At 39.3% G+C, this 26,427-nt stretch overlaps 1 protein-coding gene across 10 annotated transcripts in view; it reads right to left on the bottom strand.

The window, feature by feature from the left end:
- Positions 1 to 26,427, bottom strand: part of TANC1 (tetratricopeptide repeat, ankyrin repeat and coiled-coil containing 1) — a 198,448-nt gene that overhangs the window by 45,322 nt on the left and 126,699 nt on the right. For 9 of the 10 annotated variants that reach the window (XM_039494557.1, XM_039494549.1, XM_039494548.1 and 6 more), the window contains 10 exons: positions 24,108 to 24,233; positions 22,193 to 22,474; positions 21,074 to 21,225; positions 16,220 to 16,451; positions 13,544 to 13,710; positions 11,796 to 12,403; positions 10,191 to 10,299; positions 9,840 to 9,962; positions 5,606 to 5,842; positions 1,043 to 1,228 (listed from right to left, as the gene is read on the bottom strand). In XM_039494557.1, the coding sequence (XP_039350491.1) occupies positions 1,043 to 1,228; positions 5,606 to 5,842; positions 9,840 to 9,962; positions 10,191 to 10,299; positions 11,796 to 12,403; positions 13,544 to 13,710; positions 16,220 to 16,451; positions 21,074 to 21,225; positions 22,193 to 22,474; positions 24,108 to 24,233 (2,222 nt within the window). The remainder of the gene's footprint in view (positions 1 to 1,042; positions 1,229 to 5,605; positions 5,843 to 9,839; positions 9,963 to 10,190; positions 10,300 to 11,795; positions 12,404 to 13,543; positions 13,711 to 16,219; positions 16,452 to 21,073; positions 21,226 to 22,192; positions 22,475 to 24,107; positions 24,234 to 26,427) is intronic. The other variant, XM_039494552.1, reaches the window with a different exon arrangement.

The raw sequence follows: 26,427 nt of genomic DNA on the forward strand, positions 1-26,427 counted from the left end.
GTTGGCCACAGGATTAGGAAGCTGTAAAAGGTGGACTAAAACCACCTTTTCAGCCATACTGGGGTATCAGACAAAGCTGGTCCAACTGCGTTTTGAGGACCAAGCCCAGGAATGGACAACTTTAACATAGCAAAGGGCCACAGAATCCACTAAAACCCTTTGGTGGGCTAAAGTGTGTGTCATGGGTTACTGGGGGTGAGGGGGAGGCGAAAGGGGTCAGATCCTGCCCCCAAGGGGCAAGAGGCTGTGGAGGGAGGGAGAGTTGGCATGCAAGCCCAACCCATATTCACCCCATAGCAGCAGCTCCTGTCCCGCAGGGCTGTGCATGTCTCCCCACTCCAGCCCACTGACTCTTGCCACAGCATTATGTGATGCATGCATCCAGGCACAGGCGGGGCCCTCTTCCTGTGACACCCTGCTCCCTTCCTGGCCTTGGCACAGGTAGATCACCTGCCCTTGGCACAGGTAGATCACCTGCCCAGAACTGGGCTGTGGCAGGCCAAATAAAATGATCTGGTGGGCTGGATGTGGCTCCCTGATCTAGCCCTGTATCTCAGAGCTTATGCAACAAGGGTGCAGAGTTACGGTTACATATACAACCTTAACTTTAGTACTTTCTACGACAGTTGCAAGGTGAAGCAATCTAATGCTCCTTTACTGTAGTTTTCTGTACAGCATTTTCTTGGGTTTTTGAAAGAAAATTTAAAAAAATCCATCCTAGGTAGAATAAGCCTTTGATTACAGGAGGAAGTGATTCATTTGTAGGCATTAACAGTAACCACAATTAGGAATTCTATATAGCAGTTTTAAGAATAGTGAAGAAAAAGTAATTTGACAATTACATATCAACAAAAACAAGACACAAAGGTCTATTTGGTTAAATAACCCTGCAGACTCTATACAGTTAAGACCTAAGATGAAATCCAATTAAAGTCATTTGAAGCTGCAATAGTTTTCCTTTTTGTATTTATTATTTTAAAGCATGATTTAAACCATTTTGATAGTTCAAATTAGTTTTGAAACATTCCAACCACTAACCTACCTGACTGTGTCCCATACTGGAAGCTGCTGTCAATGCCTGCTGAAGTGCATGACATTTTTTTAGTGAAATTTGTTCATGGGAAGGAGCTGTCCAGTCACTGTTAAGCAAATAATCAAGGATATCACAGTGTCCTCTTAATGCACTATGGACCAAAGCACATTGGCCTTTTTTGTCCAGGTAGTTAGCCTGTATGAAAGAACAAAAACTTGAATGTTATAAGTAATCTCAGAGCTCTCATAACAGATCTAACAACAACAAAGCTCAGCTCAAAGCAATTGATAATAATCTCATGTGAAGTTTCATGACTCACATACTTTCAGAACACTATGTACTACATAAATCATTTTTATGCAAATATTTTTTCTTTTAATTTATAAGTGATATTTTTGGAATTATGGTTCAAAGCAGAGCTGGAATGTAGAGGGAGGGAACATTAGCAGGAATGTTATAGGCAAGATATGAGAAGTAGTTCTTCCACTCTACTTAGCACTGACAAGGTCTCATCTGGAGTACTGTGTCCAGTTCTGGGCACCACACCTCAGGAATGATGCAGACAAACTGAAGAAAGCAACAAAAATGATTAAAGGTTTAGGAAACAATCTACGAAGAAAGTTTGAAAAAACTGGGTTTGTTTAGTCTGGAGACAAGAAGACTGAAGGGAGATATGATAGTCTTCAAGTATATAAGGGGTTGTTCTAAGGAGAAGGGTGATAAATTGTTCTTTTTATCCACTGAGGACAGGACAAGTAGTAATGGGCTTAAATTACTATAAGGGAGATTTAGGTGAGACTTTAGGAAAAACTTCCTGTCAGGATAGTTAAGTACTGGAACAAATTACCTAGGGAGGTTGTGGAATCTCCATCACTGGAGGTTTTTAAGAACAGGTTAGACAAACACCTGTCATGGATGGTCTAGATAAAACTTAGACCTGCCTCAGTGCCGGGGACTGGACTAGATGACCAATTGAGGTCTCTTCCAGTCCTACTTTTCTATGATACTATGTGACAATTCTCTTGTTCATGTAAAATTAAAGAAACACAAGGAGAAGCTTAAACATAAAAAAATAAAAACAGCTTTCCTACTGAATAACTTCAAATAAAAAGATAATTACCAGAAGAGACCATGTGTTTGTGGGTTCCCTCCATTTCTTGCTATGGGACTTAAACCACACGCACACACCCCTCTTGATTATGCCTAGACCCTCTGGAGTGTGCAAGAAGCATCGTCACTGCCTTTACCTATGTATAGTGGCCACACACAATCTTAGTCTTTACTCTCACAGAAATATGAGTACTCTAATTTATCTCTGTTGCACCTCCAGCTCTACCCCTGTAGCCCTATATGATAGATATGGATTTCATTAAAGTCAGGGTGAGTAAATGGCCAACCTTGGACTTTTTTTTTTTTAAGGTATATTTTACATTTAGAGAGGCTTCTGACTGACCATTTCTTTCTTTTTTTCTTCTGCATGCTGAAAACCCATCATTACTCTCAGACTCTTGCATCAACAGTGAGGGTAGTGTCAGCTGGGGCAGCAGCGACTGCCTGAAGAGGTTACATCAGCCAAACAAGAACAGAGGAGGACAGCACTCTCATCCCCCCACAAAGGAACTGGTACAGTTTAAGTGAGGAACATTGCATCTGACCCCACTGGGGAGGAGAAAGCAGGTGGGGTTGGAAGGAGGCCCTATGCCGCACCCCTCAAAGCTGTCAATGATTCTCCAGCTTGTCCATCCTCTTGCTAATGCTGCAAGAGTGCTATCTGGGCAGGTAGACAGATTATCAGTTTGTAAAAAAGTAGCCAAGAGGGTCAGTCTAGGGCTGCTAAGTTAAAAAAACCTCCCCCAAAACACTAAAAGATCAAGCCTGTCTAATTACTCATCTGCATGTTGAAAGTGATGGTCAGTACAAACAAAGAACAGGAACTTTCCACCACATTTTGACTTCTCCAGTATCTAGTTATTTTGTCTGTTTCCATCTTAGATTGTGAGCTTTTCTATTTTTCAATGTGAGAAGTAAAACTAATCCACTAGACCTGGCATAGCAATTGCATTGTGGGTTTTTCGGGGATTTTTTTTTAAATTTGCTATTGGGTTATATTTTTTATAACAGCAACAAGAATTTGGATAGAAAGCATTTGATTTATTTTTTTCTACCTTTGGTCTCTCATACAGCTCCATTAGGTATGGAAAGTGATTATATATAGCCACAAAACATGAGACAAATGAAGAGGACACGTGGAGCAACATCTCTGCCATCAGCAAGCAATTTAGGAACTAAATAATGCATGGCCCCATTTAGAGGCCTCTCCATTATTACAGTGCAACCACTGCTATTGGATTTGAAGCAGGAATTAATTCAGGGAAGTCCAATAGCTTATGTTAAGCAGAGGGTCAGACTAGATGATCACAAGAGTCTGTCCTTCTGGCCTTTAAGTCTCTGCGTTCTGGGTGCATATTATTATTCCTTGTATTATGTGCTTAGGAATCCCAGTCATGGATCAGAGCCCCATTGTGTTAGGCAGTATATAAAGTCATAACAAAGAGCTGGTCCCTGTCCCAAAGAGCTTACAATCCAAGTAACAGGAATAAGTATCCGTTAATGAGCATTTTATACATGTGGCAAATACTAACTAGCCAATTTCTCTGCCAAATATTTAGTGTTTAATCTGTGGGGGGAAAAGAACAACAACAGGATTTTGTTCATTCGGCACTTTTTTTACTCATAATTTGACACAGGAGAAACAAATGAAACCCTAATAAATCACCATATAAACACATCTCAGGAAAATGTTGATCAATCAATCAACATTCCTCCCCTTCAATGTTCTCCAGAGCTCTGTACCATACCTACATCTCAGCCTTTGTTCCCTCATTCTCATATCCTTTTGTACTCAACTAGTTCCACTTATATTTGCATTCTCTATTTACTTCCTTCTTCCACTCCATGTCTTCTCTCCCCCACATACATGTCCTTACATATGCCTGAAACAATTTCTGTGCTCCTGCACACCAAGTAATTGTAACTCCCCTCCTTCAAATCCCTCAGCCAAAATAAGAGAGGTTGGTGATCTCCCCTGCACTAATTTCCAGTTGAGTGTTTTGTATTTGCACTTGGCCAGAGACGGTAATCTTGCTCTGAGACTTTTACAGACGTTTATGAAAACAACTGTGGTGAGGAATCAGGGAGGCTGCTTAGATCTCTCTTCCCCCAGACTGGGACCTCTGGCTCTCCCTCACCCATCCCTCTCCCCTCACAGAAAATGGGACATCTCTCCCCCACCCTCCCTGTCTATGGATAAGGGAGGGAGCCTCGGCTCCTACTCCTGGACAGGAAGAAGGGGAGAATCAGCCCTAGGAAATCTACCCTCCTATGCCACCTAGGAAGGCCCTTAATTACCTCAGCCAGTCCCATGGCTCAACCTCCTTCCCGGTATGATACTCTTCTCCCTCCTCAGTCATATTTTCTTTCCTCCTCCTCCTGCCCCTATAGCTTATCCTCTGCCACAGACTGTGCAGTGAGGGTCTCACAGAAGGCAAGCCACGGCGACTGTCAGTGGGGTTTGGGGTGCAGGAGTCACCACTCAAGCCACATGTTGAACTTTATCTGCTCTGTGTAGACCCTGCTGGCATGCTCTAGGTCCTAAAGCTCACCATCAGGGTCCACACAGGGCAGTTAGAGAGCAATACACAGCCTGTGGCTTGGGCAGTAAATCGAGCAATGCCTCAACCCATTCAAAATCATTGCAGCTTGCCTCCGATCAGACCCTCACTGTGCAATCTGTGCATGTGCCATAAGTGGAAAAGAACGCCCCCTAAGGTCACAGCAATATTTGCTCTGTTCATTGGACCTGAGTGGTGGTAAGTCTCTCACATACACGTAATTTATATATGTATAAAATGTGTGTGCTTGCAAGAGTAGTAGTTTTAAGCCTGAATTTGTAGTTTTGTAATTACATGCAAAAATTGGGAGGATTACGGAAAATTAGGAAGGGTTGGGATCTATCTACCCCAAATGAGAAAGGAATACAATGAAATGGAGAAACAACAACTATGAAATGAGATGATTCAAATGATTCCAAGTAGGAAATAAACAAATATGCTCTCCCATGAACATGTTTCCTCTCCCATTATTGCAATTCCACTCTTATTTCCCTCCCCCATTGCCATGACACTGATTGCTCATCACAAACTTGGGGCCTTCCCCAGGACATCACCAATCAGCTTCAGCTCTTCGGCCACAATCCTGGCGAGGTTTATAATGTAAATAGTTCCATTAAATTCAATGGGACAACTCACAAATGTAAAGATAAGCACATACATAAATCTTTGTAGAATTATGGCTTTCTATTGCAAGCTCTTCAGGGCAAGGATCTATGTAAGAATTTATACTCCTTTGGTAATGTGTTTTTTTGGTTTTTTGGTTTTTTTTTCCCAAAAATGGTATGTACACAGTGCTCTATATAAATTGCTAATAAATAATATTGCTCTAAAATATGCCTATACAATATTTTCCTAGTCATGAATACTGTAGTTAAAATCATCCTTTGGTGTCATAGCTTACCCTTGCACCCTTTTTGCAGAGCAGTGAAACCAAGTTCATGTGACCTGCAGCGGCTGCATAGCTAAGTGGGGTCATTCCATTTTCAGATGTCCCATCAAGAGCAGCTCCAAATTCCACCAGAAGAGTGACCATTTCTTCATGTCCAAGGTGAGACTCAACACACAGTATTGGAGCATTATTTAGAACTTCAGTCCTGTAATTCACATTTGCTCCCCCCAAGATCAGCAGACGACTCACCTGAAGGAGAATTTAAACAAGCTATTTTTTTCTCCACATTTATCATAGCATATCCTCACCTTAGTTAGAGAGGCTGCAGAAGTATCTCATTTTCATTTCTGATTTTGGTATTAAAATTATACATGGAAACTGAATGTATTACATATTGATATTAATGTGAAGTAAAAAAAAGTTTTAAAGCCATTGGCTAGCAGTTATATCTCTTTGGTTTATTAGCTCTAAATTCAAGCTATAAATCCACAATATTATTATGTTTAAAATCTCTATAACCTCTTCACCACTATGTTTTCATCTGTTACCACGGCACAACATATATTGTTACGCTGGAGCTCTATAATTTGCTTGCGACAACACTTAGCAGTTGGCCAAAATTGCAACCTTCTCCCCCTCCCCACATTGGCAATTCCAATAATGGAGCCTACACTTCCCATTTTCCCCAATTTTACCTCTTTCACCTTTAAAGTTCCCCATGGTATGTTTGTTGCTCCCTATCAGAAAACAACAACTATTTCCCTGCAGATCATGACTTTTTCCATTTAGCAAAACACAGATTGTGTTCCTTGATCTCCAATGGTGCTTGAAATTAGCATGTTTCTGTGTGCATAGCCTTGTTCCCTTACTTGCATTACCACATCACCAATATGAGCACAAGGCTGGGCCCAGCGTTAGTTTCATAGAATCATAGAAGATTAGGGTTGGAAGAGACCCCAGGAGGTCATCTAGTCCAACTCCCTGCTCAAAGCAGGACCAACTGCAACTAAATCTGCTGAAGAATCAGCAAGAAAGTACAAGAACAGAAAACGTGTTTCAGGTCCACAAAAACATTGACTAGATTAATTTACTGTCTTGGAAATGGAAGGATATCCCCCCCCATTTTTAAATTGCTATTAATGACATCTTCCAGCAGAACATAATAATTTTAGGGTAGGCTGAATTTGGGCTTGAAGTTACTGTTAAATTCTTCTCTAACCCTAAAACACAGTCATCAAAGAAACGTGCTAAAATTATGAAAATCCAGATAACACACAAAAGAAGGGCAATCTAAAGGCTTAGTCCTGCAAATACAGTTACTCACATGCATATGTTTTTGTAGGATAGGTCCCTAAAATGGTCCACTATGAAACCTATTATTACCTCTAGTTGACATCACTGTGGCTCAATGCCTCATTGTTCCTCCTATTCATTTGTATTGTAGGGTTTTACAGGCATATTTGAAAATATTTGAAACAGGCATATATGACCTCAAGTTGCTTCTTTTTAATATTACAATTAAACCACAACCAAGGTCTGACTATGTGGGTAAATGACAGCTAAATGGCTAGCAATTTTTTTCTGTTTTAATCAACAGCCAGATTGTAGACAGCTCTTAATATGTGCACAGTGAGAACAGTGATATAAGGAGTTTCCTTCTCCCTTATGTTTGCCTGGCCTCTCTCTGCACCCCTTGGGGCAGTCTACTGCAACTGGGGTAAAGATGGACACGGCCATGTCACACTCCCCTGCATTAGCTTTCATAGGAGGAAGAGGGAGGAGTATACTGAACCTCAGGAGAGGACGTCCTGCATGCTGGATTGTATAGTTTAAAATAGGTCACCACATGCTAGAAACTAATCTTCAGTACTACACTTCATCATATTTAAAATGAGGAGACTAAATTCTGCTCTAAAGTAGTAAACTGGGTGTGGTCCTTGGGCTCCTGATAACTTGTCAATATAGTGCTCACTCAGATATAAATGTGAGCAGTCAAAATCGAGGGGAAAAACTCCACTGACTTTAATGAGAACTGGATCAGTCTCCAAGACACAATCAATAGTAAGATTTTAAACAGAAAAAGAATCCGTAACTGAACTTCCTGCACATTTGTGTCAGATTTTTAAAAAACAAGGTTTTGTGCATTTACCACATAAAATCTCCACATGGCAGGGTTGTGAAATTATAGTCATAAGAGCTATACTTAACCTTACTGGCAAGGGCATATTTTCAACTCATTTTCCAATATATGGATTTTCTCCAGTAAATTTATGACTTGCTTTAAATTCTATATTAAAAATATTTTCCTTTAAACGACACTTTTTTTAGGCATTAAATGTTGGCATCTATGAATCTATAACATTAGCAGCTCTCTGCTGAAATGAAAATCCATCAGTAAAGGATTCATACAAATATGAATTAAAGTGGCTTTTTACAGAAATACCCCTCAACAAACTCTACCTACAATTCTTCTGGATAGTATTCATTCACCATTATTATTCTGAAAATTCTTTTAATTACATGCATAATTTTTGCAAGTTCTATTTTAAAAGACAGTGGATGTATAAAGCAAACCAATACCATTAAAACAGCATGGTGCTACAAATAAGGTACACAGTTTTCTGCAAAAACAGATATTTCACAATACCTATTAAAAACACGCAGTCTTTAAAATGATCCCACGTTAGCTGTTTCAGCAAAGGTTTCAGAAGAGTCAAGACTAAATGAGATTAAATTTAAGTTATATAAATAACAACTAAGAACCCAATATATATTGGGCTACCCCACAATACTTGTTAGATGGGTGGGTTTTGTTTTTAATTCCTCCCACAAGGAATCATTTGTGATAAAATAACACTTAACTTTTAACAGAGCATCTCAAATTACTTTACAAACAACTAAGCACCACACCCATTTTACAAACGGGCAAACTGAGGCATTAAGTGACCTGTCCCAAAGTAAAAAATAGAAACAGGTGTGGAACTCAGGAGTCCTCATACTTGACTATGCGTCCATGCAATCTGTTGAAATTCAGATCTTCTCAGTTTAACGTTTAAGCTCAGCATGTTTTATGCTGTCTCTCTCTCTCTCTTTATGTCAGGGTTTTAAACTGCTGCCCTTCACCATACTAATCCAAATGCCTTCTTTAGAACATAAGAACATAAGAATGGCCGTACCGGGTCAGACCAAAGGTCCATCTAGCCCAGTATCTGTCTACCGACAGTGGCCAATGCCAGGTGCCCCAGAGGGAGTGAACCTAACAGGCAATGATCAAGTGATCTCTCTCCTGCCATCCATCTCCATCCTCTGCCTAACAGAGGCTAGGGACACATTCTTTACCCATCCTGGCTAATAGCCATTTATGGACTTAGCCACCATGAATTTATCCAGTCCCCTTTTAAACATTGTTATAGTCCTAGCCTTCACAACCTCCTCAGGTAAGGAGTTCCACAAGTTGACTGTGCGCTGTGTGAAGAAGAACTTCCTTTTATTTGTTTTAAACCTGCTGCCTATTAATTTCATTTGGTGACCCCTAGTTCTTGTATTAATTCTTTGTACATTTGATCGCAACAGCAAAATTCCTAGTAGACTTCATGGAGTCTCTGGCATTTCTATTCTGGAGTAAAATCTCTGCTTGGGGTAGAGATGTGTTTCGGTTTTGTTTAAATTGATTCATGTATTAAATACCCATTTGGATTAAGATTTAGGAATAATCCAAAATGAGATAAAATGCAACAGAGTGAAGAACAGACTATTTCTGATAGTCACAGAAGTCAAATTCCCCAATAAAACACAAAAGCTAAAGAAGGGCACAACACAGATAGCATTCATTCAGCTGCAGGGCCACAAATGTACCTTCCCATAAATTTGGTCTGAAATTTAATCTCATAAAAATGTTTATGATTTGATGAGTAATGTCCTCCATATTCTCAGTGTCTATTTTAAAAATACACTGACTCTCTGGGCAAACAAAATCTTAAGATATTCATTGCAATTTATAAGTTGGCCCTAGAAAAGCAAACCTTTACTTCCCTCTTTGCTGACTTTATAGCACTTAAATATTATTCACAGACCATCTCTGGATGACATCTAGTTATCACTGGTATTTTAATTATGTATGATATTTTCACATTAGGTAAACCTGTCCTCACTGAAGTCAGTGGAAAAACTCCCATTGATTTCATGCAAGATCAGATCCATTTGTGATTCAGGTGGCATCCTCAGTACATAATTCTTATTTTCTTACCTTCACATTAGGTGTATAGAGGTTTCTCAGAGAAGCAAGGGCAGCTGACAATCCATCTGTGCTATATCCAAGCCACAGGGCTTGAAGGTGACTGGAAGAAATTCCAGTTTTTTTGCTGAGACCCTAGGAGAAATGATAAAATAAAGAGATACTTTTAGAAATAGGATTGCAGAGATAATTTACATTTCTTTATATGGATGAGGCATAATTTGTAAGAATTATTTGTAAGAATATTAGGTGTTTATAGAGGTGGTTTGTAACTATTAAAGCCCCCAGTCTGGAATCATCTCAGACATTTGTGCATTTATACTGATATCATACAACTGTGTTTTTAAAATATGTGGATTTTACCTTGAAAATGTGTGCTTTAAGAATGTGATGACCAAGTTCCATCGTTTGCTGACGGTTTAATTTTCCCTCTTGCCGAGAAAACATGAACGCCAGTAGAGCATGCCCATTCCTAGCAAAAGGAAGGAAATGAGAGAGTAGCACACATTTATTTAGTAAAGATTTAGTTACATTTATGTCATGCAAACGTCAATGTTTTTTGTTTCACCTCGTTAAACTTTTCAAATATCTCCATGTGTCGATTTAAATACAAACATTTTCAAATGTCACAAGAGAGAAAACTTTTTAATACTTGTCCTGAGTTCATAAGTTTTTACGTTAGAAGAGGGGACTACAGAGCTCTGTCTCTAAGTAAAGTGAATTCACTTCTAAAAGAATACATCTGAATTGAACAGGGTCATGGGAAATCTAAAGAGTCGCCTCATGAAAAGTGTTCAGGTCTTAAGCACCAGATCAGAATCCCCACTGACTGGAGATGGAAGGGGTCAAGTCAACAAGACACCCTAAATAGATATTGCAATGTTCTGCTAAATCTGACTGTTGCATTTTTCCATACCTCTAATAAGATATGAAATTCTGTTAAAACCTTCAAGCCCTTAAAAAAATGACAGAGCATCATTTTCTTTTCATAATAAAATGAACACACACACAGACAGACATAAAAACCACCATCAGCTTGAAACATATGCCTAACATACTACAGCAGTCACCTTTTCAGAAAATCTACAGCTTCTGATATAATTCTGGGCATTGTTATATGAAGCAAACACAGAGTGGTGAATTTTACATAATTAAATTCAATTGTTATTAGATCAGTTTTATCATGTAAAACCCATGGTTTTGTAAAACTCAGGAGAACTGAATTATTAAAATTCTGAGGTAGCTGGGTGCAATACTGGTAAATCCATGTTTAGAATTATCACCAAAATCTACTTTATGTATGTGTGATGGCCCTAACTCATTTTAAAATGTTTTTTAAAGGACTAAACTCCAACCCCCGACTAGTGTGGCAAAACAGAAAATGCAGGCTGGCAAAATGGACTATGCAGGCTACCAAAATATGCACGCACAGTGTTTTTCAGTGGCTCTGACTTACATGATGCATACTATACAACCGAAGAAAGGGGAGTAGGGTCAAATTGAAATAATGAGACTGGGAATGTCTGAGTAATTTAAAAAAAAAATAATAAGATGAGACAAAATGATCTATTGCCTTATTTCCTAACAGAAAAGGTAGCTTTCAAAGTCTGAGTTTGTAAGAAACCTTACAGTATTTTCCTATTGCAGATTTTGCCAAGGAGATAAAAATAGGAGACTTCTCATAAATTACACTTCTTCACCAAGATAGTGAAATCACACAGCTTAATTAATCTACTAAAGGTACATTCTGCTCTCAGATGGATAGGCCCAGTTCTCATTGACTCCATGAGGAGTTACATCTAGGCATTAGAAGACAAAACTTGGCTTTAAACATGCACAGCTCTTCCTTTGAAAAAGATGCATCTGTTTAACATTATTCTCTCCTCCCATCAGTGATCAAAAGTGATAATTAAAATCTGTAACAGCAGCTATCTGTACATATTACAGCTTACTGCAGCCTTAATTTACCTTGGCTCACATAAGAAGTTTGTATTTTCACCATCCGCTCTCCAAACAAGCCATTCCCTGAAGGAAGGATGGCAGAACATTCGTGTTTTGTCACGCCTTTTTATCAGAAAGCACGAAAGGGCCTCCATCCTCTGTTGGAAGTCTTCCCAGTCCTGTTCACCATTTACTTGACCAGCATTAATAGCTTGGAAAATCTGGTCATCTGTCATGGGATGAAGGGATGCTAGTGCCACATTTAACACTGGCAGCGCTCTCTCAAAAGCAGAGTTGGTCATGAACTTCATGTTGCACTGTAGCAAATAAAGTTCTGATAGAGACACAGGAACTACCTTGTAGCTTGCACTTTTTATCACCAAGTGACCTTTCTGAAAAAGATCCAGTGTCAGTTTCAAATAGAGATAAGATCCCAAGCTCTTCATGATCAGGTGGTTACTCACTTTCCCAATTATGGCTGCATCAGCTTTCCCATTTAAAGATATATTGTTTATAATTTCCTGACTGCTATTGATCCTGTACTGAATATATGAATTCAAGTCACCATGAATTTCTTTGTTATCTGGGAAGTCATCCAGGGATATTTTGAAAAAAGGTAGTGAACTTGTATTTTCCTGTAACAAAACAACACACACACATGCACACATTATAGCATTTCAGAATTGAAAATTCACAGTCTAGCTTCACTATATTTTTCTTTTGTGAGAGGCATTAGATAGAGATAAGAAAGATCTATTAGCTCTATTATGCTCTTGTAAATATAGTAACCTGAAAACAGGTAACACATTTTATATTTTTACACTACATCATCTTTCTTCTGAGAATCTCAGAACACTTTATTAACAAACCCTGAAGGGTAGATGAAGGATATATAGTGGTCATTTCAAATTTAGGGCAGCAGAATGCAAAGTTACCAGAAATGGAATTCGGCCAGGAAACTGTTTTACATCCCTTTGCCTACAAATAGTTCAGTAATGACTCAGAGAGAAGAGGACCATCACCACCATTTCCTGCAGCAGGTGTTCCTTGGAGGTCTCCCATCCAAGTACTGACTGAGCATGACTATTTAGTTAGGGAGAACTGACAGTTACAGAACGGGTGATCTAGGTATGGTGGTTTTACCTGAACACACATTTATGGTGTATAAAAAACAGTAATTCAGATGATAGATATACAACTGCTTTTCAGGCAGAGCAATACATATTTGCATAGTCTAGAAAACTTTTCAAACACCTTTAGTATAAATGAGCTCCATTATAATACAATGCATTTCTTATGTAATTAAAAACAGATAAATGGATAAATAATCTGAACTTTCAGTCTGGGGGCACTGACATTGGCCCAGAACCCAGATAGTTGTTTCATGGACTATGTATTAGAGAAAGACTTATTCTAAATAGGTGATCCTTTCACGAGAAATCCCAAATAAGTCAACCTTTAGTTGGGAACTAACCACCTCACATTCTGTAAGATGTTGAGAACTCCTAACTTCTATTGATTCAATATCCAATTCTCATCTCACCTGAGGGCTAAGAAAAATGTAGCTCATGTTTTGTCACTTATCTCACTGGCATACTTCAGAAAACAAGGGGAAAAACAAACCTATTTATCCACCATAAAGAACATATGGCACAATTTTTATTTTTGTCTCTGAATTCACCTAAAAGAGCATTCTTTCAAGGTAACATCCTTGTAGCAGTGTAAAAAGTCACTTTTAAGAGAAAAAGAAGCTAAACAAAAAATATGATTTTTACCTGAAAGTTAGTTCTTACAGTCACAATCAGCTTCAACCAGGAAGGAAATTTAGAGATAATGTTTGTGATAAATGAAGAAAGTGTGTCACCATAATCAGGTTTATGGAATTCAGCCTCATTTAAACCATCTATCAAAATGATGTATTCTTCCTCTGGAATTCTCTGCTCTGCATAATAAAAGTAAAAAAACCCCAGGAGATTGCACATTTTCCTCACAGACTCATTTTTATGCACAATTTTGAAAATCATGGCAGTACAGGTAACTTTATACACACCTGGAGAAATTTTGCAAGTCAGAATATCCAACCAAAAATCACCACCATCACTAATCTCACTTTAGATTAAAACTGAATTTTTAAAATCTAATTTACTATTTATGCTGTTTGCTTGCTTTTTGGCACTTTACTCTCTTTAGTCAATTAAAATAGTTCATAGTTTCATTTTCTAGATCTTATGACTAGCACTATGCTGCAAGGTCTGGGTTACAAAAACTGCAGGGGAACGTCTACACATTTCCAACTGTGTTTTCAGTCACACTTTATATTTAATCTCCATTTTGTAAATGGTATACTGAAAAGGTTAATTGATTAATAGATGTTACAAGCATGTTAAAGACATGAGTAGTAGGTGTTATAGATCGTTATAAGTACATCAATAGAAGGTCCCATATGTAATTACAAGCACTTACTGACCCTTTGATTCTAATGAATCACCATTTATTAGAACTTTTATTAATCATGTATTAAACTTTTACAAACCATTATAAGACAAAACACCTATGTAAATAAGACCTGGGGCAACATATTGAAAAAAGAGAAAACAAAATATATCTGCTCATTAAGTGAGCATTGTCCATTCTGTGCATCATATGAGGTAAGGATCCCGTGGGGAAAAACAGTATGTGACCACAGAATTAAGGAAAGTATCATAATACATATGCACAAAGGGGCTGAATTAAGGTTCCACGGGCAATCTTAATTATAACATTTCCTAATTTTGGCCACTTGACTTTTCAATTTTAATAATGTTCCTTTAACATAGTATGTAATTTCCTAAGTTTTTTTAAGAAAGCACACTCTGCCACTTCAGTTATGGTGTAACTGATATCAGTAGTGTGTTATCACCCTCTATGCGAACCAGCACTAAAGAGGGATGAGACATACTTTGCCAGTGGAGTTCACCATTATTTGCTGACAACAAAAGAATGGTGAGACTCGGGAATCCTGGGCTCCATTCCAAGCTCTGGACGATAGCATGCCCTAGCAGGCCAAGACTCTTTAGAGAGGGGATCCCTTCTTCCTCACCTGCTCCAACCTGTCCCTTCCCCACCACAAATCCTCATCCCAGCCCCATTGTCCTCACCTACTTAGTCCCAGGCTCCACTACATTCAGGCTTCTCATCCAAGTTCCAATAAGTCCTAGCCTCACCCCTTTCAACACAGCACAACAGTCTATCCCACACTTCCCATCCTCCCCAACCCCCAGCTTCTTGTCCCAGTCTCAGTTCTTCCCCCAACCTGGCTCATCATATGTCTTTTCTCCCATCTTAACTTTTCCCTCCCCTTAAGTCACTGTTTCTCAATTACAATCTCTCCTCTGACTCCTCATCCAACTCCCAGTCCCACTTTCCCTTTTCCTCTTCCCCTGCCCCTAGCAGCCTCCAGTTCCCACGACACCCAGGTTCCTTGTCCCAATCTACTCTCCCCACATCCCCCTGGAGGTCTGGCTTTTGTCTCCTCTGTATTTGAATTGGGCAGCTTCCTCCTGCATGCTGCCTGGGCCCAGCTGGAGGGTCATCAGGAGCATGGGGGAGACAGACTTCCTGCTCTCAGCTCAAGTGCTCAGACCCAGCCCTGGCTTGGCACGTAGTATCCTTGTGCAGCAATTACAGGGAGAGTCTTGCTCAGCGCTGGACCGGAGTAGACCGTACAGATGGAATCCTGGGGAATTTAGCTGCTAAAATCTAAGACGTTTCTACTGAGCATGCATGAATTGTAATTTTTCGAAGACTTACAATTTGCCAAATTTCAGTGGATTTTCATGAGAACAACAAAAGACAGATCCCTCACACATATGCCACTCTCCTGCAAATTTCAAGTTCCTGCTCCACAGCATGGGAGTGCTACAGCTTTTCAAAGAAAGGATACCAGAATTTTGTAACATGGGCAAACATATTGTTTTCTTTCAGCTTTGTATTCAGAAACACCAAATTGCTTTAGCTGATGTTTTCCAAATTCAACTTGAGGCAGACACCCAGTATGGAGAATTTCAGCCCAGACAGTTAAAGTAGGGCAAAGTTATACACAGATGAAAACTGGGTCTTATAATGGGAAGTGCTGGGCAACCTTAATGGGTGATAAATGTATCCTTAACAATAAGTGTGACCACTGACGTTTTAAAGACAGTCATCCAATACTTTTAATATTGGATATTGGAGGACATTATTTTAAAACTGAAATACTTCTGTCTGAAAATTGTCTACTGTTCTTACTAGTAACATCAAAAATGATTATAACTGAAAGAGATTAAAGAAAAACATTCCTGCTAGTGAAGTCATTCCTATACATTTAATCATCTCCCTCAGATCATTAAATACATATATCAGATTACTTAAGGGTTTTTTGGTCATTTACAAAGTTTAGAGACAGTTTCTGAGTAACCTGCTACTTGGCATACCTTTCCTGAGGTTTGCAAGTGGTTCCAAAACTCCTCTTTTAAAAGCTGCTACTGGATCCTGGACACAGGACCTAAGGCTAAGCATACTTTGTAGATGAGGCTCTTTTATCAGAAGATCTCTATATGCTGTTAACTGATGTGACCGGCAAAGTAAAGCTGCAATACTGTGCACAAATTCTGGGACAAGACACGTATATGTGTTGTCAGCCTGGCAATAGTGGTAGGCAACAACCTAAACAAAGAAAGTCAGGTTACCACATTTTTATGGATGACATTGTGGAAACACAGTTTCTTTTAGTTAAGACAAAAAAATTAAGCTAATTTATTTTGCTGAATGGCAGCCCCCAAGGTATGTTCAATTTTAGAAAAGTTATCCTGATTCATAGTGTGTGCAAGATGAGCCCAATGGAGTCATGGCACAAGAAAAAAACAACAACAGGGAAACAGTGTTACTACAGCAGAGGGTGGAAAGAGGAGACACAGAAATCCAAACATCCACTTTGGACATAATAAATAAACCACTAATTTGAATCTCTGCCTTTTGGCAAGAGTCTCCTTGGCATTTGTATATGACGGGAGTTCAGCAGGCAAGGCAGAACTTGAGGCCCCTGCTATAGCACAAGAAAAACTTCCAGAACAAAACCTGAAGATCTGCGAAAGCTCTATCTGAGCAAGCTGATCGTTACAGTGCCGCTGTAGGCAGCTGACTGCTGCAGAAAAAGAGGACAATGCTCCTTAAAGTGAGGAGTCATGGTTCAGGCTTCTGATTATTTCTGTGAAAATCAACCCATCACAATGAAAAGCAAGGCTTACAGTTCACACAAATGTGTCATTCAGTGGTTTTCATGGCTTGAAACTCTTTAGCACCTTTCCCACTGGATGCAAGTAGATATTTTAAAACACCCCTTTAATACAAAATTGTGAAAATGATGGAGGAAACTACTTTATTAAATAAGCGCAACTCTGATGTAGAATATTTTTATCCTTTAGGTAAAATCAGTTTCTCAGCATAATATAATCTAATGCGGAAGTCAGTTGTAATCAAATACTCTAGATAGTCACAGATTATCATCAGCATGTGCTGCATATAGTCTAAACTACAGTAATAGCTTTTAAAACTTCTTTCAGATTGAGAAAAGAGTTAGGGTATGGCTACACTTGAGAGTTGCAGCGCTGGTGGAGGCTTTCCAGCGCTGCAATTAGTAACTGTCCACACCTGCAGGGCACATCCAGTGCTGCAACTCCCTGGCTGCAGCGCTGGCTGTACACCTGGGTCTGCTTGGGGTATAACGATTGCAGCGCTGCTCATAAAGTGTGGCCACACACCAGCGCTGTTATTGGCCTCCAGGATATTAGGAGATATCCCAGAATGCTTTTAACTAAATTACTCTCTTTGTTTTGTTATGATGCCTCTCTTTGTTTTGTTGTGAACTCGGGGCTCCGGGAGCTGCTTATCTAAAAAACAAACACAGCTCCTGTTTGCTGTGATCAATCTGTAACTGACTGTGAACAATCAATTGAGATAACCCACTACCTTGCTGTGAATGAGGCAGGCAGGGGGATGAGTGTTTGCTTGAGGAGAGAAACAGCGGAGGTGGGGGGGAGAGAGGGAGTCCGTTGGAGCGGCTGCTTATCTGGTCTGCAGGCTGTTTGCAGTTAAGAGTAAATGAGATTTTGCAAGGCAGGGAGCTGATACACAGTGTCGGCTCCAAAAATCCACTCTCTCTCTCTCTCCCCCGCTCCCTGTCACACTCCACCCCACCCCCCTCTTTTGAAAAGCACTTGAACGCTGGGATAGCTGCCCATAATGCATCACTCCCAACAGTGCTGTAAATGCTGCAAATGTGGCCACACTGCAGCGCTGGTAGCTGTGAGTGTGGCCACACACCAGTGCTTTCCCTACACAGCTGTATGAAGACAGCTGTAACTCCCAGCGCTGCACACCTGCAAGTGTAGCCATACCCTTAATCTAAGGTGTGAAGTAGTTTCAGTCTCAGGGGACAGTGGCTTGTTTTAGTTCTCAAGGACAAGACACATTTTTCTAGACAGAACATATTATAATATGAGCACAAGATTCCCTATATATTTACATCCTGTTCAAGTACACTCTTCTGCCTCTGCGGCAGAGCTTTAAACCTATTTGAACTGAGGAGAATCATGAGGACATTAGTCAGCACGTTCTTTGCTCTCAAGACTGAGGGCATGGCTACACTTGCAGATGTAGAGCGCTTTGAGTTAAACCAGCCTTCTCAAAGCACAGTAGGGAAAGCGCTGTAGTCTGTCCACACTGACAGCTGGCAGCACACTGGCGTGGCCACATTAGCAGCTCTTTGCAACGGCAACAGAGAGCAGTGCATTCTGGTAGCTATCCCAGCATGCAAGTGGCTGCAACGTGCTTTTCAAATGGAGGTGGGGTGGAGTGTGACAGGGTGTGTGTTGTGTGTATGTGGGAGGAGAGAGAGTGGGTTTTTGGGGGACTGAGAGCATGTCAGCATGCTGTCTTGTAAGTTCAGACAGCAATAGACCCTCCCTCCCCCACCTCTCTCTCTCTCTCAGCATTCCACAGTAACGGTTGCTTTGTCTCGGAGCAGATAAGCAGCCGGCTGCCAAATGGAGCTTTCAAAGGGCATATCCAAAACAATGACAAGAGTGGCCACTTGACTTAAGAGGATTACGGGAAGTTTTCGGAGGTTGATCAGAGCACAGTAATGCAACACCTCGTTCACACTGACGCTGGGGAGCTTCAGCAGGGGCACATCAAACATTATTCTACTCACCAAGGTAGAGTACCAGGATCGCTCTAGCCGTGGAGCCAGAGCGCTCTACGTGCCTTGCCAGTGTGGATGGGTAGTGAGCTCGTGCACCTAGGGCTCCTTTAATACGCTGTAACTCGCAAGTGTAGCCAAGCCCTGAGATTGAGTCTTTGCTCTGGATTTCTTGAAGGAAGCCTTGGACAACTTTGGATGATGTCTACATGATACCATGCCTACATTACCAGCCAAAAATCTCCTTATTGTAACTATGGAATAGGATCACATCCCAGCTCCTTTGTTCAATATCATATCTCTGATGTTTAGAAGAGCTGAAGCTCTTATTACTGGTAATGATTTTCCATACTTTAACAAAACTGATCTGCAATAGTCGGTGTCAGGGAAACGTTACAACTAGAGATCAGCAATAGATCTATCCATAAAATGTCAAAGCATAGGAGTATCTGGCACTAGATGGGCCTAAGTACTGGTCATCCCCAAAGCTCTAGGATTTTCACAAGCAAAGGGTTTGGTTTGAACCATATTTTATTAATGATCACACTTTTCTCCCCCTTGTATGTAACATTTCTAACGAATAATTGGGAAATGTATGGAGAAATAGTTATTAATTCACACTGTCAGTTTTGTCTGTTTTTAGACTGTAGACTCTTCAAGGCAGTGAACATCTCTTACTGTGTGTTGCATAGTACCTAACACAATGGAGCCATGATGTTGGATGGATCTCTAGGCAATACTGGAAAATAAATTTCACAAATTCATTATTATTTTATATATATTATAAAAAGCACGAGCTAGATAAGGCCACCTCACTGAGGCTCGGAGAGTAATGAATATACTTTTTCAGAAAGAGGATTTAGGATTGGAAAGGTCTCTTTGTTGAGAACACGACCATTAGTGGAAACATCTTTTTTCATCTTTGGCGATTAAAAACTTTTCCTTTTTATCTTTGAAAGCTCTAGCCCAAATGATCCATACTTTTTGAAATTCAGGCTGGATTACTGAAAAATGTGCTTACCTTGATATACCACAGACCACATACAAACTGTCACCAGTCAATCATGCAATGGCTTGTCTTGTAAATGGAAGAGATCAAAGACTGTGTTCCACAACCTGCACAGGCTCTCCATTCAACTCCAAATTGGTTTCAAGGTATTGATCCTAATCTTTAAAACCCTATAAGGACTTTCTTCAAGTTATTTTACATACTACCTTTCTCTTACATACACCTCATCCCCCCATGACACAATTTAGAAGCTATAGTGAACCAGGACTCAACAACTGACAGCCTTAAGGGCTCTTGGGAGCCAAGGATAGAGCATTTCTGATGGAGAACTCACTGCTCTGGAACTCTCGTTCACAGGAGATAGAGATGAGGCCAAATTCTGCTATGGTTAAGGCATGTTGCAGGCCTCTGCTCACTTTGCAAAGGTTTTCCACAATAACAACTGCATCAGAAAGACCTGGCAACATTCACCAGGGAAAGAGAATCCAAAGAATACAGTCCCATCCAAGATACAATTTCCTGTTAATCTTAATTTCTGTAACCCTTGCCCAAACACAATAGCAATGAGTGCATTGCAAATAACCTTGAGCAAAACATCTATCTTTCCTTATTTCATGCAAAATTGCACTGTAAGAAGCTACATGGAGTAATTTTCTGGTGGGAGCAATAGACATCTAAGGAATTAGGGATGCCAATGACTGACATTGAACAGAAATAACTTTCTCACATTTCTACCTTCTCTTAGCCTAGATTACACAGAGGACAAGAAACAGCAACAGCAGAGGCAGGAGTCCAGTATTACACAGACTCCATTGCACAGGCTATGCAAGGACTCCCTGTAATCACAGCCCCTTTGCTTAAGTGAGCAATGGGGCTGCTACCAGGTTGCAACTCACATGAAAGGAGAAAGACCTGGCTAACTGTGCAGGATGTATGCATGTGGTACACCCTTATATGAGTGTGTCCCAAAACATTCTCTCTTCTCCCCCCCACCACAACCAGGGAGCTCTGCAAAGCACTGTGTCTGGGAGCTTAAAGTTTTTTAGTGTGTTAGAAGCCTACTGAATGGTGAAAGCTTACCTTTGAAGCAAGACATCTCACAGATTTGTCCATTTGATTTTGATGTTCAGGAGTACCAGGACAACTCAGAATCTTCATTGTATTGTTACCATTTGTGGGAGGAGCAGGTGGTGGTAATTTAGTGAGAGGAATCTCTTGACAGGGGTCACTGCCTATAAAAAAGTGCACAGACCAAAGTTATGATTACAGACTACTACTTTGGGGTAAAATACATACGTGATAATGAAACTTCTTAAAGCCTTGGGTAAAATTTACTATTAAGATACAGGATTTTTAAACATACAATATATCATCTTCAAAGTAGAGTTACAATATGACATGCATGTACGTGGTTTCATCTTTATACTCTCTATGTGATATAATTGACCTCTGAGCTGAAGAAATAGCAAATACTGAAAATAAATTCAGGGGTGTAAAAATAAGTACAATTCTAAATCCAAGACCTCATTAAATCATATAATGTACCAGAGCTCAACTGATGTGGAAAGTACTAATTATGGTATCATAATAGCCTTTTCTTCACATCATCAATATGGCAAATTTGAAAAGCGTCAGCATTGGAAGTACTCTGAGTAAATACACAGAACTATATCATCCTCTCACCTCTGATAAACTGAGGGAATGCAACGGCAGTAGAGGGGCACGGAAGGGATAAGTGTCACCTTCCTAGCATCATCTTCCCCTTCATCTCAGATTCTGTGAAGCCTTTGAAAAATCTGGGCTGCACAATACAGGGTATGATTATACTAAAGCACCATCCTCCCTCCACAAACCAACAATAGCTATGGGGGGACTAATGGGGGAATCTAGGCAGCACAGTTCATTAGAGCCATGTTGCCAAGTGAGTTTGGAGTGCTGGGATGCCATATGGAGATTCAGTGTTTCCATAGATACCTGGGGGGTGGGTTGTTTTTTTTTTGCTGTGGGTGGGTGCATGTGTGTTTAAGAAGTTGAACCCCTGGTCTATTCTGTTGGAGATTATTGTCAAAGCATGCCATGTTGATGGAACTTCTTTTACCCCTGAGGGAAGCTTTTCATGCAGGGGACAATAAGGCCAGTAATTACTTATGTCTTTGTATAGTATAATAACCCAAACAATTATTTAGAAGAGAAACATACTTTTGGGGGATGAATTAGGGCAGTTTGAAGCAATTTGCCTCATGCGACTTCCATGGCAGCTAAGTGCCACCAGCTTTGAAATAATAGCAGTCTTTCCAAATCCCACATTTCCAATAATAACTGCTCCCCTGTTTTCTTCCAGCTCCGGATTCTTCAAGGTTTCTTCGATCATTTGAAACAGCCAGTCTCTTCCGACAAACACAGAGTCTGTTGTTATGCTTGGCACTTCAAACAATAGTGGCTTTAGCAAAATGTCTTGAGGCTTATAGGGGGCAAAACGTGCTGAGAAGTGGAAAGGAAAAAAGTTTATTAGAAGAAAATCTTGTTATTCAATGAAAACCTATTTATTGGCAGCAGTATTTAAGAAGACAATTTTAATAACTTTTGGTGGGTACATTTACAATCTGAGAGGATTTCTTTTCAGCACTTTTACCATAAAAACAATGACAAATGACTTATGGAAACTGTCTATAAAATAGCAGCTTCAGTGTGGATTAAAACCACTTCATGATAAAATGCAAATGATTGTTGGGATGTTCTTTTTCGACAGGGGTTCAGCCTTTATATTTAAAATGTTGTAGAACTGTGATAACTTTACATTTAATGAAGAACAATTTTTTTCTATATATTTGAAAATGCACAATGCATGTTTCTAATTGAGGGCCTGGCCCTGTGAAATATTTAGAGTCAGAGGGAGTTGTGGGTGCTAAGCACTTCACTTGGTTAGGTCCTTAGAAGCAGCAACTACATGTATAGAGAAATGTAAAGAAATACTGAGAAGCATGAAAAAGTTTGATTTGACTTCCAAAATCAGTCAACCATGTAAATGAGACATTACTGAACTGATTGTCAGCAGCTGATGAGTTCATACAGTCCTTTTAAAGTCAACAGGAGTAGCAGGTGCTCAACACCTCTGAAATATCTAGCATATATCTTCTTGTTCTCATTTATATTCTCAAACAGATAATGCAAGAGCTATAGGGCTAATGAATCTGGTTTTGATTGGAAAGATTACTTTAACTATGCATACTTTTTTTTAAAAATCATACACAATTATTACATGATTTCTCAAGAAAAGTTTTGTTTCATAACTGTTTTTTCAGCAATTAGCTCACAAAGATAAAGTGAATATGAATGAAGGCAGCATAACATCTACACAGAGACTCACTGAAGAGCAACAATATGGAGGTTTGATTGCTTACACTTTTCTATTTGTAATGGTAATCTGAACAAAAGCAGCAAGTGGCCAAGATAAAGTTAAGATGAGAAAATAAAAATTGCACACAATCCGCAAGGAAAAAAATGCCACTATATTTGCAAAGGGCATCCCATACTGGATTATTTATGTACCACTACACCAATTCTTAATGAATTAATTACTTTTCTTCCATAAACAAAATTCAGGTGGAGGGATATCCTTGAGACTGCATATAAATCTGTTTTTTAAAATACAGTACCATCATGATTATTTGAATGCCATGGAGGATACTGAACTAGTTTATCTGAAGTCTCACTTAGCTGATCAAAGGAATCTTCAATATAAACATTGGAGGCACATGATTCAGTTATGGATATGTGAGGTTCAGATAATCCAGGTTTTACTGAATTATATAAATATATGGTTTTTTTAAATAAATCATTCCATTTCTGATATATGCCATACTGAAAGAAGTGTGAGCAAGCACTTTTTTATGATCAATAATGTTGTCCCAAAACCTGTAATAGAATCTACTAGTGCAGAACTGAATGCTTGCATGGAGACGCTCTGGCTTCAGCTGAACACGAGGAGCCCCAGCATCTGTGCTTACATAGGATTACACTTAAAAATCCTTTTGCGAAGGCTTTTGCAGCTTTACCGTATTACAAAAACTACTACTGTGTATCTATTCTAAGATAATCACAAATGTATAAATACCTTTAATTTCTTGTTGTACTCTTCCTCCTGCAGTGTTATGCCAAGGCAAGCGAATTGAGGTGCGTAATGGAGTATTCCTTTGTCCATCCAAATAGCTTAAATCTTCTAACTTGGTTGAACTTGTTGCTAGGATATTAAGAACTGAAGTTTATTTTTTTATTTGAATAAATAATTACACAAAACTAAACTATATATCAACATGAATTATTAATAATGATTATATTTATGCTTTCAACATGGAATTCATAGATTAATTTTCCTGCAGTTATACCCTCAAATTCTAGGTAACATTTTTGATGAGCACAGCCATTTTCCTCTGTAAATATAAGTCTTTGATAGCAAAAAGATTTTAGATATCCTACCAATACCATGAACTGTCCAGTTTAAAAAAAAAGTCATTTTTATTATATATGCTTTTATTTATTTTATATTTTTAATACGAAATATTACCAGAATTTAAAACAATGTTAAAATTCCTAGTGAGAAGCTAACGGGGGGGGGGGGGGGGGAGAGAAGAGAAGCTTTACACTGAATTTTTATGACAAGTCTGGGCAGTCAAAAATTATTTAGTAAAGCTTCAATACTTCCAAGCAGAAACACAGCAAGGTAGCTAGATAAATCTTCTGCCCCAGTGATTTCATTCATAGTTGCTGGCAATCCAAATCTTGCAATTAGACAAGCAGACATTGTGTGAACTATTTCACCGCATCCAGAACATTAACAATCACCCCATTAACTGTCTGACTCTTCATATTCCTTTGCAGAGCTTTCTTAACTATACAAGTTTTGATTGGAAAAGAAATCTTCTGCAACAGCAATTGATCACACTCTGCATTAATGGGATTAAAATGTATCGATAATTTCACAATGTATTGGCACACTACCAATTCTTCCTAGGTCTGAGAAAAGTAATATAAACATACTGTAGTATGCTCTGGGATCAAATGCACTAAAGTGGAAGATTACATTTCTTTCCCTATCACCATTTAGGTCTTTTTCCATTTGGCAGGCATTCATTTCCCCTTTCTCCCCCTTGTGTTTCAAACAAAACCAATATTAATATGGCTTTTTCTTTACTTTGCTGTTTGAGACCACTATCAATAATGTCAGTAGAGCTTTAGGAACAGGGTACATTGGTAAACTGCTGCTTGCAATATCTGTAGAGAGCTCATATATGCAATTGACCCTCGGTCCAGCAAAATGATGTGTAATTTTTCCCTTAAACATTTTATGAAGAGGGACAAAAATTAAAAAAAAAAATTGTTAAAGACCCAGAGGACTTACCGCACAGTTATATTAGAGGGGGGCACATTCTGAGCCTAAATCTCCTAGCAGGGTCTTCAAAAGCAACATCTCACATTTGTAGATCCTGCACTCTTTTCCCCCTCTTGCACTTCCTCACAAAAGAGTAATGGTGGGCCCTGTACACAGCCAGACTGGTGTAGTTCTGCTACCAGGAGCATAAGGATATAAAGGAGCTCAGCTAAGGTTTGTGTAGCCCTGAGTAACAGAAGCAAGGCAGGCCAGGAACAGTGGATCAACAGCTATGCAGACTTGCCAGCCATTCTCTCTATGAAGGAGAAAGTGGGAGCTGCTGTAATAATAGCTGCTCTGCAGTTGGGGCAGGGAAGGATTTCCCAGACCCTTGTAAGCTGACCCTGTACAAAGCCTGGTTCTTCACACTTATTCCTTCCATGCCCCGTAAAACAGTTGTTTACAAGGACAAGTATTTCTCATAATCTAGATAAAATTGAAAATTATTATTTATAATAGGAACCATACATCTGCACAGATGATAATTTTCACACGTGCACAGCAGTCTTATTCCACATCTCAGTAAAGACTGAACAATGTAGGGCCAGCTCCTCCATATCCGGCCAACCAAACTTATACCAGTATAGCATATTTACTATGTTACTAAAGCAACAACTGACAATATAAATGAATAGCATATATTTTGTGGTTCCTTGGTGCCCATATATTTAGAATTGTGTTTGGTTTGCTTACCAACTGACCTGTGAAATAATATTCGTCATTTTATCATTTAATACTAGTACAAAAAATTTAGAATCTTATTCCTGTGTCGTAAATGCAACTTATTAATGTACTACATTATGGATTAGCACATCTAAAAATTGTAATAAGGTAACATTTTTATAATAGTGCTGTTTAAAATCACAGCATTTTTATTCCACATGTGTATCGACAGACACCGTGCTGAAGCTGTGGTTTTATATGGAACATTTTTTCAGAGGTGTCATAGGTACGCCATCTTAATTACACACTCATAACATGGTGGCCTTCATTAGAGTATTTCTGG

This window comes from Mauremys reevesii, linkage group 11 (genome assembly GCF_016161935.1).
Source record: "Mauremys reevesii isolate NIE-2019 linkage group 11, ASM1616193v1, whole genome shotgun sequence".
NCBI classification, from domain to species: domain Eukaryota; kingdom Metazoa; phylum Chordata; order Testudines; family Geoemydidae; genus Mauremys; species Mauremys reevesii.